Raw genomic sequence first — 12994 nt, 5'->3', positions numbered from 1 at the left:
TTCTCCATCAGCCAGCAACAATAGATCTCTCCCAGCAACAACTGACTCCCCCCCAGCAATATAATACCTACCCCCCCCCAGCAGCAGTAGGTCCCTCACCAGCAACAATAGACTTCCTCAACAATAATAGACCCCCCTGAAAAAATAGATATCCTCCAGCTAGAATAGATTCTCCATCAGCCAGCAACAACTGACCCCCCCAGCAATATAACACCCACCCCCTAGCAACAGTAGGTCCCCCACCAGCAACAATAGATTTTCTCAACGATAATACACCCCCCTGCAAAAATAGATCCCCTCCAGCTATAATTGTTTCTTCATCAGCCAGCAACTATAGATCTCTCCCAGCAACAATGACCCCCCCAGCATTACAAGACACACACCCCCCAGCAACAGTAGGTCCTCCACCAGCAACAATAGACTTCCTGAACAATAATAGACCTCCCTTAAAAAATAGATCCCCTCCAGCTAGAATAGATTCTCCATCAGCCAGCAACAACTGACCCCCCCCCCCAGCAAGCCAGCAACTATAGATCTCTCCCAGCAACAACTGACCCCCCCAGCAATATAAGACGCACACCCCCAGCAGCAAACTCAAGAGCAAACAAGTAATATATTGCAGCTTACCAGTCCCTGGATGTGAAGCCACTGGATTAGTTTTCTTTTTTAGGCTTTTTCCCTTTATTTTCACCTGCCAGGAACAACCTTCCTATCCTAGGCTGACAACACTCCTTACTGTACTGCATTTAAAGAGAAACCGTGTTGTCACCCTAGAACAGGGCTACAATAACCTCACGAAAGTCGCAAAATTTCTGGCAGGATCAATAGGTATTTTTTGCACTAATCCAGTGGTCTACAAACTGCAGCCCCAGGGGTCGGATGCGGCCCTTTGCTTGCTTTTATCCAGCCCTTGGAGCAATATTTCATCCTCTGACACCAACAATGGGGCATAATTTCTCCACACTGACACCAATGAGCAGGCACAGTTCTGACAAGTGACACCAGTGGTGGGGCATAGTTCCGGCAAGTGACACCAACGATTGAGTACGGTTCCTGCCAGTGACACCAATGATGGGGCAAAATTCTGCTCACTGACATCAAAAATGGGGCATTGTTTACTCCTACTGATGTAAGGACATTTTCTTCTTCCAGTGGTCACAGTATGGCCCCCTTAAAGTCTGAGAGACAGTAAACTGGCTCTTTGTTTAGAAAGTTTGGAGACCCCTGCACTAATCAAACAGATTTAAAAAAAAATGCTTTTAATGGGATATTTAGCAGACCAAAAGAAACCAGATAGACGAAGGTCATTGTTAGGGTTTGCATGCACTTTAAATAAAAAATCCTCAAAATATATGTACTGTATATATTTCATATAAATTCCATAACCTTTTCAGTTACTATTACATTCCTCGCTGTAGCATTAATATACTTAGCAACAGTAATACGTTTTTTTCAAATTCATGTTTATTAAATTATTATAATTGAAAAGTATTTGGCCTAAACATATTTCACGGGTATTCACATACACATTATTGCTGCTGGATACTTTGCACAGTTGTTGGAATCCCTGCAAGGCGGCAGCAGTTACTGGCCTCTCCTAAATAGTCCTTCACTTGCCGGTAGCCGAAGACCATAATACACGAGCTTATGGAATAGTAAATAGAGGACAAAATCCCATATGAAGCAGAGAGCATGGTGCCCCCAAAGTCATCTTCCATCACCCCAGACACAATCAGCAACCAAACCAAGTCACTCGAAATCCAGCAGACGACATAAAGAGATAGAAGAGACAGCAATATCTTCGTGGCCTGGGCTGTATGTTTGTTCCAGCCACGGCTGAAGGTCATCGAGTCCCTCACTTGTCTCCGGTGTCTACAGATAAGGTCAATCGTAAATCCATTCAGTAGAATGACAAGGGTAATGAGCAAAAAGTCCACACTCACCGTGGCATAAGTCAAAATCCTCACCATTCTGTTTTGTGATGGCCCAATGCAGTTGGTGCTTGTCATCATGGAGTTGCTCTTATTATGAACACCCGTTGACTCTTTGAAGAGGAGATAAGGCACATGGTAGATGATGCTGATGACCCAGCAGCTGGCGAGTGACCAGTTGACGTACTGGGCTTGATGGTGATAGATGAACTTCCACCAACGGTGGCCAGGCCTCCTTATTTTGAGGAGGTGAAGGAAACTCAAGTTCTCCACTGACCAAATGCTGATCAGACGCAGAGTGTGATAAAAATAAAGCAGAATCTTACAGCCCAGAGGTCCGAAAACCTTGGCGTCGAAGAAAAGGAGCAGTCCGGGGATCTCCTTGTAAAAACACAACAAGAGGTTGACCGCTGCCATGTTTACAATGATTTTGTCCAAAGGCTGGAAGATTCTGTTTTTGACAGCATTGCTAACAAAAGCAAAAATAAGAACCAAGTTTGCCACGGTGCCAATAAGAGCAGAAAAATAAATGATAAGAGAGACAATATTTGGAATACTTAATAGCATAGTTTGTAAGCTCCTCTGTCTCTCTGCCTCGGCTTATCTCTTCTGGTCCACCTTACATCTCCGGCAGTAGGACTCCTAATGAACACCACTCTCATGCTTTTGATTAAATAATGTTGCACCTGGACAGCTGGATTCCTCTTAAGGTCTCCTCCAGTGAGAACAGAAGGTATGATTTCTTTATCAGAATTGCCATGGTAGCATTTATTTCCACTGTGATAACTAGAACATCCTGCGGAGCAGTTAGGCTACTCAGACCTTGTGTGTGCTGATGTTGTAATATGTCAGTGGACAGAAACATTAATGGCATACTACTACAACCAAAGTCAAAGAACTGAAGTCCTGATGCACCCACGAAAATAAAGGAAAAAAAAAAGAAAAAAAAAAACCCACATAGCTACCTACCCACCACCTGTTAAGATATGAGATATCTGTCACCGGATACCCTCACATTTAAACCATGCATACCATATCAGTAAAACATTTTATGAAGAGTCTATCTAGATGATATCTGCTATACATAATTCTGGGTTAGCCCTATCCCATCAAGTCTGCAAATAAAGCATTAGCAGAAAGCTCTTTATATAAATATACATAGAGCCTGCTGTGCAAGCTCCTTCAGTTGGCTGCCTATCAATCTTATTATATAGGAAACCTAATGATGAACTTAAGGAGCTTGCATGGCTGGCCAACAACACTTCTGCTTCTTTAGCTGGCCATTGGGCTACCTATCAGGTCTCAGTGACCTCCTGCTAAAACCAATTAATCAGGGGTCAATAAAATGCCCCTTACATTCAGTAGTCAGTGAGAAGAATGCCCCACCTGTAATAATGTGTATGCTTTAGGTTATAATTCAAGTTCAATTGTTATGCCTAGTTCCTTATGCATGTTAGGAAACAGTTAACAGTTTTGGTCATGTGATCTGGGGACGGGGAGCTGTGGTTAGTTCTGTAAGATGGATGCTGCTGAATAAACACCAGGCTCATGTTAAAGCTCCTGCTGTGTTGGTCAGAATTGCACCCTTACAGATAATTAAAATGATCATTGGTGTCATGTTGCTGGTTCTGCCAAGTAGCATTGGCCCTGGATATATACAGGCACCATTAGTTGGGAGGTCAACCAGGCACCTAGGGTTTCACCCAACACTGGTTGAGAATGATTGGTTTGAGACATGATGTCAAACCTAATGAAAAACTGGTTTAGATTTCCCTTTAAACATAGGGAGGTAATATATAAATTCACAGCTACCTACATGGAATCCATAAATGCCTTCCTAGAACTAGACATGTGCAATGTGTTTGGTTACAAATTTGTTTTCAGACGAAATTCGGCATATTCGTTCATTCAGAAACATCCAAATGAGCGAAAAACTCTTTGACGAAAACAAATTGTCAGAATGAAAATATGAAAGAATGAAAGTACGAAAATCCGAAATAATGAAAAATGGTTCAACCTACAAGTTTAATGAATCAATTACATTCAGTTTTGTTTTTCGTATTTTTGTTCTTTCTGACTATTCGTTATCGCTGAATATAAAGAAATAATGAATGCATTTTTGTTCTTTAAATACATGTGCTAGTAGCTGTCTGAGGCCTGCTAAATTAATCCCAGTGCTCCATGCCCATGGGAGTCTGCAAAGGGGGGCAAGGGGGGAGGCAAGTGCCCCCCCTGGAATCAGGGATCGGCAAGGTGTCCACACATGAACACTGGTGTCCGTGAGCGATCCTTGCAGGGGCCGCCATGGACTTTTTTCTGAGTCTGCTGCTCTCTGACTCACTGAGACCGTCCACTCCCTCACCCCCAATGTGATGGCTCGGGCCTCGGCTCAGCTGCTCAGCTCCAGTCTCTCCTGTGTACTGTGTAGAGAGAGACGTAGATCCGGCGGGTACTGCGCCGATGCCACCCACTCAAGTGGAGTGGTGGTGGAGTCCTGCCTGCGTTCGGAGGGATCTGTGGGACTGTCTGGAGGAGGGACTGTGCTTTGCAGCGGCTGCCCAAAGTGGGAGAGAGAACCGGAGAAGAGGCAGGCAGGAGGAGGAGGCAAGGAGGACTTGTGGAGTGGAGACATTATATATATATATATATATATATATATATATGTATGTATGTATATATATATATATATATATATATATATATATATATATATATATATATGTATGTATGTATATATATATATATATATATATGTGTATATATATATATGTATGTGTATATATATATATGTGTATATATATATATGTATGTATATATATATATGTGTATATATATATATGTATGTATATATATATATATATATATATATATATATATATATGTGTATATATATATATATATATATATGTGTATATATGTATATATATATATATATACACAGTATCTCACAAAAGTGAGCACACCCCTCACATTTTTTACATTTTTGTAAATATTTTATTATATCTTTTCATGTGATAACACTGAAGAAATGACACTTTGCTACAATGTAAAGTAGTGAGTGTACAGCTTGTATAACAGTGTAAATTTGCTGTCCCCTCAAAATAACACAACACACAGCTATTAATGTCTAAACCGCTGGCAACAAAAGTGAGTACACCCCTAAGTGAAAATGTCCAAATTGGACCCAAAGTGTCCATTTTTGTATGGCCACCATTATTTTCCAGCACTGCCTTAACCCTCTTGGGCATGGAGTTCATTAGAGCTTCACAGGTTGCCACTGAAGTCCTCTTCCACTCCTCCATGACGACATCATGTAGCTGGTGGATGTTAGAGACCTTGCGCTCCTCCACCTACCGTTTGAGGATGCCCTACAGATGCTCAATAGGGTTTAGGTCTGGAGACATGCTTGGCTAGTCCATTACCTTTACCCTCAGCTTCTTTAGCAAGGCAGTGGTCATCTTGGAGGTGTGTTTGGGGTCGTTATCGTGTTGAAATACTGCCCTGTGGCCCAGTCTCCGAAGGGAGGGGATCATGCTCTGCTTCAGTATGTCACAGTACATGTTGGCATTCATGGTTCCCTCAATGAACTGTAGTTCCCCAGTGCCGGAAACACTCATGCAGCCCCAGACCATGACACTCCCACCACCATGCTTGACTGTAGGCAAGACACACTTGTCTTTGTACTCCTCACCTGGTTGCCACCACACACGCTTAACACCATCTGAACCAAATAAGTTTATCTTGGTCTCATCAGACACCAGGACATGGTTCCAATAATCCATTTTTTGGTCTTCTTGTCTTCAGCAAACTGCGGGCTTTCTTGTGCATCATCTTTAGAAGAGGCTTCCTTCTGGGACGACAGCCATGCAGACCAATTTGATGCGTGTGCGGCGTATGGTCTGAGCACTGGCAGGCTGATCCCCCACCCTTTCAACCTCTGCAGCAATGCTGGCAGCACTCATACGTCTAGACAACCTCTGGATTTAACACACCTGCTCCCCATTCACACCTGAGACCTTGTAACACTAACGAGTCACATGAGGGAAAATGGCCAATTGGGACCAATTTGGACACTAAGGGTGTACTCACTTTTGTTGCCAGTGGTTTAGACATTAATGGCTGTGTATTGAGTTATTTTGAGGGGACAGCAAATTTACACTGTTATACAAGCTGTACACTCACTACTTTACATTGTAGCAAAGTGTCATTTCTTCAGTGTTGTCACATGAAAAGATATAATAAAATATTTACAAAAATGTGAGGGGTGTACTCACTTTTGTGAGATATAGTATATAATATAGTCTTTGCAGGGTGAGAGCCTGGAGTGCAGTGCTGCAGGAAAACCTGGGGATTCTATTCTCTATACAGGTGAAAAAAAAGGTAAGCAGACCAAGTAAAGGGGGATCTATTCTATGGGGGACCTGCTCTAAAGGGGGGGTCTATATATATATCTATGTGGTATGTGATAATGACTAAGCCCCTCCTCTTCATGACATTATCGAAAAGGGGCAGAGCATGGGTGACCTTAAAATGATGCCCCCCCCCCCAAAAAAGTTCTGCGGACACCCATGCGCACGCCGACTCTGAAATAATGGATAAAACGGAAAAACCTGAACTAACGAAGGTTATGAATACAACCAATGTCCGAATGAACGAATGGACCGAGTCCCGAAGTAATGATTGCCGCATCTAAACCAATGGCACGAAACGAATGCGAAGTTATGAATTATCCGAAATAACGAATGCTGATCATAACAAATGATCCGATAAACGTAAAAAAAAAAAAACAAATGAAAGGAAAACTAAAAGAAACAGATTTTTCGGCAGTACACATGTCTACCTGGAACAGAATTACACATCATCACTGTCACAAATAAAGTTATATTCTTAAATTTAATAATGGGTCTTCTGCATATAGGAAGAAGGTGCCCAACCCTGTATGACAGAACTTTGGCAGGTACACCTAGTCGGAGGCAGTGTCATTATTGATCCAAATAGGCAAAGTGACAACGTCTTTTTAAAGATCCACAGAAAAGTTGCATTTAGCGTTGCATTGATACCGGTATCTGTGCAGACATTAAGCATTTGCGCGAGTACTTGTACTTGCGCAAATGCTCTGATTCTAAAACCGATACCTGTAAGTTCGCAGACTGTAAGACCCAGTTCACATAGAATCGGGGTGGATCCAGGAGGGGGGGCAATGGGGCAATTGCCCCCCCAGAGAATGAGGGTGAGTGAGTGGGCGGACTAATCCGTGAGTGAGAGAGAGGGCAGCTCCACAGGTGAGAGAGCGGGTGGCCCAGGCTGTCGGCCGGTTCGGTTGGTGAGTGGGCGGGAGGCTCGGCAGGTGGGTGAGAGCGCGGGCGAGCAGCTGGGTGGCTCGGTGGGTGAGCAGACGGCTGGCCAATCAGGGAGATGGCGGGCGGGGGAGCAGAGAGATGATATCATCTCTCACTGCCCGGCACCTGCCCTGCAGTGCAGTTCCGCCCTCACTGTGAAGGCAGCCGCAGGAAGCAGAGAGATGACATCATCTCTATGCTGCCTGAGTCTGGGACACAGCAAGAGACCACCTTAGCAGGAAAGTGACACAGCAAGAGACAATCCGCAACGTGTGGCAGGCGACGCGGCAAGTGACAATCCGTAACGTGTGGCAAGTGACAATCCGTAACATGTGGCAAGTGACAATCCGTAACGTGTGGCAAGTGACATGGCAAGTGACAATCCGCATCTGGCAGCAAGCGACGTGGCAAGTGACAATCCATAACGCGTGGCAGGTGACGTGGCAAGTGACAATCCGTAACATGTGGCAGGTGACGTGGCAAGTGACAATCCGCACGTTTGGCAGTTTATGTGGCAAGTGACAATCTGCATCTTGTGACAGGTGACATGGCAAGTGACAATCCGCCTCTGTCGGCAGGCGACGTGGCAAGTGACAATCCGCATCTGGTGACAGGCGACGTGGCAAGTGACATGCTCAGGGCTCCCACTGATTCTGCATTATGATTCTGCATTGTGACGAGTTGAACTATTTCATTTTATATTACAATGTAATAATAGAAATAATGAGCTTCAATCATCATGACACCATAACAACCATGGTACTGTGATGATTGAAGCGCCAACACCAGCCATTTCCACGATAAATTGCCCCCCAAAAAACGTATTTTCTGGCAGTGCCCCTCCCGAGACTAGACTCTGGATCCGCCACAGCATAGAGTTTGATGTGTTTTGAAGCGCATCCGATTCGCAAGACATGTGAACCTACAAGCTTTTCAATGGAGCCGATTCACATATGTGCGGATCGGCCGAGTTGGGTATGATTTTGAGCATGGTTCAGGTGCGGTTTCCATTGTTATACACTACACTTTGACAATTGAATTGCACCTGAACCAGAACAAAGTTGCACCAGAGGGGGCTGAAATCCCGCTGTCAAAACCGGACCACACACATATGTGAACCAGGTCTAACCACCGCCTTTATGAAAAGAGATGCAGGAGGACGTCGTGCGAGGGCGCAGCAGTAAGAGACGTGACATCCAGACCGCAGCTCTGGAAAGTGCTGTACCTCTACACCACCCGGGCACAGGCAGATGAGCTGGGCATTTTGTGTAAAAAATAAAAAAATGCATTGAAGGGTAAAATATGTATCAGTAATTGGTATCGGCAAGTACCGGTACTCATGCTCCATCTTAACCACTTACTGTAACCACAAACCGCCGTAGCTGTACGTTGGTACTTTGGAGCTAAATACTGTTGTTATGGCAGCAGATAGCTGCCATAACCTCGGTATTTTCAGAAACGGTGGGCGGTCCTCTTAATGATAAAAGTGGTCTCTGTGACGGCTTCACCACGAGATCACTTTTATGGGGGGTGGATTGTGTCCTTTCCCCTGACAGGCCTGGAGCCAAGTGAGGGAACGATGGCCCCCACTCTGCTCCATAACATTGGATGACAGAAGCGACGTCAAAAGTCACTTCCGTCCAATGGTCTTAAAAGAGAATTTTTTTTATTTTTTTTTTAAAGACATTTCATTTTCTTTTTCTTTTCTTTTTTTTTTTTTTTTTTTTTTTGCATTTTAGTATAAATATGAGATCTGAGGTCTTTTTGATCCCAGATCTCACATTTAAGAGGTCCTGTCATTTTTTTCTATTACAAGGGATGTTTACATTTCTTGTAATAGGAATAAAAGTGACCCAAAACATTTTTTTTTTAAAAGGACAGTGTAAAAATAAAAAGTAAAAAGTAAAATAAATAAGAAAAAATAAAATAAAGCAGAAGGGAATGCATACGTATATGAAAAAGGTGTTCAAACCACACATGTGAGCCATCGCCGCGATACCACTAGATCTCCTCTGTAACTCAAAACTGGTAACCTGTAGACATTTGTAAACGTCGCCTATGGAGATTTTTAAGGGTCGAAGTTTGTCGCCATTCCACGAGCGGGCGCAATTTTGAAGCGTGACATATTGGGTATCAATTTACTCGGCGTAAGATTATCTTTCACAACCTTAAAAAAAATTTAAAAAATTAAAAAAAAATTGGGCTAACTTTACTGTTGTCTTATTTCTTAAGTCAAAAAAGTGTATTTTTTCCCAAAAAAGTGCGCTTGTAAGACCGCTGAGCAAATACGGTGTGACAGAAACTATTGCAACGACCGCCAATTTATTCTCTAGGGTTTCTTAAAAAAAAAAATATAATGTTTGGAGGTTCTAAGTAATTTTCTAGCATAAAAAAAAACAGGTTTTAACTTGTAAACAACAAGTGTCAAAAAGAGGCTCGGTCCTTAAGTGTTAAAAAACTGGTATCGGTGCATCCCTAGTTTGTATTGTATATGTCGCATAACTTACAGGCTTGTTCACAGTTCATAGAACACACTAATGAGCTCATTTCCCCGTCACTCTGCTCCCTCCCCCTATCAGCATGGTCCTTGTACCGCAGCACCCCTAGTGGGCTGCTTCTTCCTCCCTCTCTCTGAACTCTGCTGTACAGCAAACTGCAAAAGGGTGATACTAGGTCAAATTCAGCTACTTGCATTTAAAATATAAATTTAATGATGTAATAATGATTACAGAGCGGCATTAATGTATGTCTTTTAAAGTCTTAAAAATAGAATGAAATATGTAACCGACCAAAAAAACAAAACAAAACATGGATGTGTAGATGTATCTAATGTATACATACTATATGCTGTCATTGCGGGGGGAGGCAAGCGTCTCCTTAGACAGGAACTCCTCCATCCACATTGGTGCGATATGTAGCCAGGCACTGGAGAGCCTGAGAATACCCAGCTGGCTGACGCATTAAGATAAAGTACAATCTATAGTATTTGTACACATCGGAGGTGTGTAAACACGGCCCCATTCATTAGCTGGAGGCACAGTATAAGGACACACTTATGAGCCATTACCAGGACACTTTCAACTGTCATTCTTGTCATTAGCAACGTCAATGTGTGACATTCTGCTTTCTCCAACGAACCTAGAGTAGTAATCCAAAGAGGAATTTCACTCTTCCTAACACCCCTCCAAAAATCACTGATCCCTGTCTCAAAATAAATACATTAAAAAAAAAACATACTTACTAGACAATGGAGTCCAGCGTTGTCTTGGCTGAAGCGAGTGAGTTAAAAAGGAAAAGGAGGCAGAAAGAACATACAAAAATTTGTAAAGTTCTGTTTTGTAAAGTACGGAAGAGCTCTGGAGCCATCCTAAAACAAATGTAAAAAAATCGAATTCTGGCTTTTAAAGTCAGAATTCTGTGTTTCAAAGTCAGAATTCTGAGATCAACAAGCAGAATTCTGAGTCTTAAGTTTAGAATAAATCTGTGATTGAAAATCAGAATTCTGAGCTTAAAATTCATAACTCTCAGCTTAAAAATCAGAGTTCTCAAATGAAAAAGTCAGAATTCTGAGTTTAAAAGTCAGAATTCTCAGATTAAATAGAACCCAGTATTTTAATATGATGTTAAAACGCAGAATTCAGATTTTTATTCTCAGAATTCCAACTATTAAACTCAGAATTCTGACTTATAATCTAAGAATTCTGACTTTAAAACTCAGAATTTTGACTTTCCAACTATTAAACTCAGAATTCTGACTTGTAATCTAAGAATTCTGACTTTAAAACTCAGAATTTTGACTTTTAACCTCAGGATTTTTAATCTGATTTTTAATTTCAGAATTCATAATATTAATCTCAGAAACCTGACATCTGAAGATTCTGACTCCGAAGTTAGACTTTTGACCGCAGAATTATGAGTTTGAAACTCAGAATTCTGAGCGTTGAGAGAATTTAGGGCTATTCTGTATATTAATAGTTAGAATTATTTTTTTTTCAAACTAGTTTCATTCTGCTTCTTCAAATTTTCTTGTCACTTCTGTAAAAAAATATCATTGATTTTTCCCTAATAATCTATTACTGGTGTATGGCCTGCTTAAGGAGTAGACCAGGGGGTCTTCAAACTATGGCCCTCCAGTTGTTCAGGAACTACAATTCCCATCATGCCTAGTCTTGTCTGTGAATGTCAGAGTTTTACAATGCCTCATGGGATGTGTAGTTCTGCAGCAGCTGGAGAGCCGTAGTTTGAGGATCCCTGGAGTAGACAGAAAGGGAAAAACAAGAAATGAAGAAGCCAGGGGTGTGCTTGGTTGGTGGGCTGGACCATAAATACTGTAGATGGATGATTTTACTCTTAGAGTAAAAGAGCAAGCATAACCGCAGCAGACACTTGGCCAATCAAACAGCTAACAAAACAAGACTTCAACTAATAAAAAAAAAATAAGCATCAGCGTATTAAGTCAGTTCATCCTATGTTAAGCTATTGAACATTGTATGAAACATGAGCAGGATATACAAGAAGTAACTGACTTTGTCTGTCATCAGCTGCAGTCACATGCTAACAGTAAATAAGTATTTATTCCCTATAATCACTGGCCCCATCTAGTGGCCATGATGCTGTATTTTCCCAATTTACTCTATTGTTTATGAACGAATAACATTTGACCTGGAGAGAAAATAGCCTAGTATCATTCATTTTAGTCCTCACTTGCACAGAACACACACTATATTGTCAAAAGTATTGGGACACCTGCCTTTACACGCACATGAACTTTAATGGCATCCCAGTCTTAGTCCGTAGGGTTCAGTATTGAGTTGGCCCACCCTTTGCAGCTATAACAGCTTCAACTCTTCTGGAAAGGCTGTCCACAAGGTTTAGGAGTGTGTCCATGGGGATGTTTGAGCATTCTTCCAGAAGCGCATCTGTGGGGTCAGGCACTGATGTTGGATGAGAAGGCCTGACTTGCAGTCTCCGCTCTAATTCATCCCAAAGGTGTTCTATCGAGTTGAGGTCAGGACTCTGTGCAGGCCAGTCAAGTTCCTCCACCCCAAACTCGCTCGTCCATGTCTTTATGACACTGTTGTTGTGTACTGTGAATTTTTTCAACCAAACTTGAAAGTTGCCCAAAGGTATAATTAATAAGTGTAGAACATTGAAATGCTGTTGTGGGGAACAATATTTGTTGTTTTATCAGTCTTTTACAAACCTAATGCTGTTAGTCTTCTGCTACAAACCATTAGAGCACGATTTTATCAATATACAAACAATAATGACCAATATTATTATTATTTTACTGCAGTGCACCAAGTAAGCACTAGAGGGTAGTATACTACAATCTTTATAAGGTATAGACCAGGGGTAGGCAGCCTTTGAGAAGTGGAGATCTACCTGAACAACATAAAAGGGATGAAATATCATAATAAAAAAAAACTATATTAGCTAGCAAAGCCCAAATAAAAAGTAAGGATGGCATGGAGAAAACCTAGAAACGTATAATAAAACAAATGTTATTAGACATGTGTAATTTGTTTTGTGCCGAGTTAGTTTTTTTAATGAATTTCAACAAATTCGTTAATTCGGATATTTCCCATTTAACAAATTTTTCTGAATATTCGTAAATTCGAAAACCCGAAAACTCGAAAATTTTAAACAATAACGAACTAATAATAACTTAATTAATACTAACTATTATATTATAGGTATTGAAATTTCCTTTCAAATTTGGCT

General features: G+C 41.6%; 1 protein-coding gene across 1 annotated transcript; it reads right to left on the bottom strand.

The window, feature by feature from the left end:
* Positions 1-1382: 1382 nt before the first annotated feature.
* LOC141126098 (olfactory receptor class A-like protein 1) lies at positions 1383-2594 on the bottom strand. The gene has a single exon (XM_073612316.1). It carries the CDS (start codon positions 2496-2498, stop codon positions 1530-1532), a length of 969 nt encoding a protein of 322 aa, XP_073468417.1. The 5' UTR covers positions 2499-2594; the 3' UTR covers positions 1383-1529.
* Between the last annotated feature and the right edge of the window lie 10400 nt (positions 2595-12994).

This window comes from Aquarana catesbeiana, linkage group LG01, assembly GCF_042186555.1.
Source record: "Aquarana catesbeiana isolate 2022-GZ linkage group LG01, ASM4218655v1, whole genome shotgun sequence".
NCBI lineage: Eukaryota > Metazoa > Chordata > Amphibia > Anura > Ranidae > Aquarana > Aquarana catesbeiana.
This window is presented reverse-complemented; position numbering and strand designations above follow the sequence as displayed.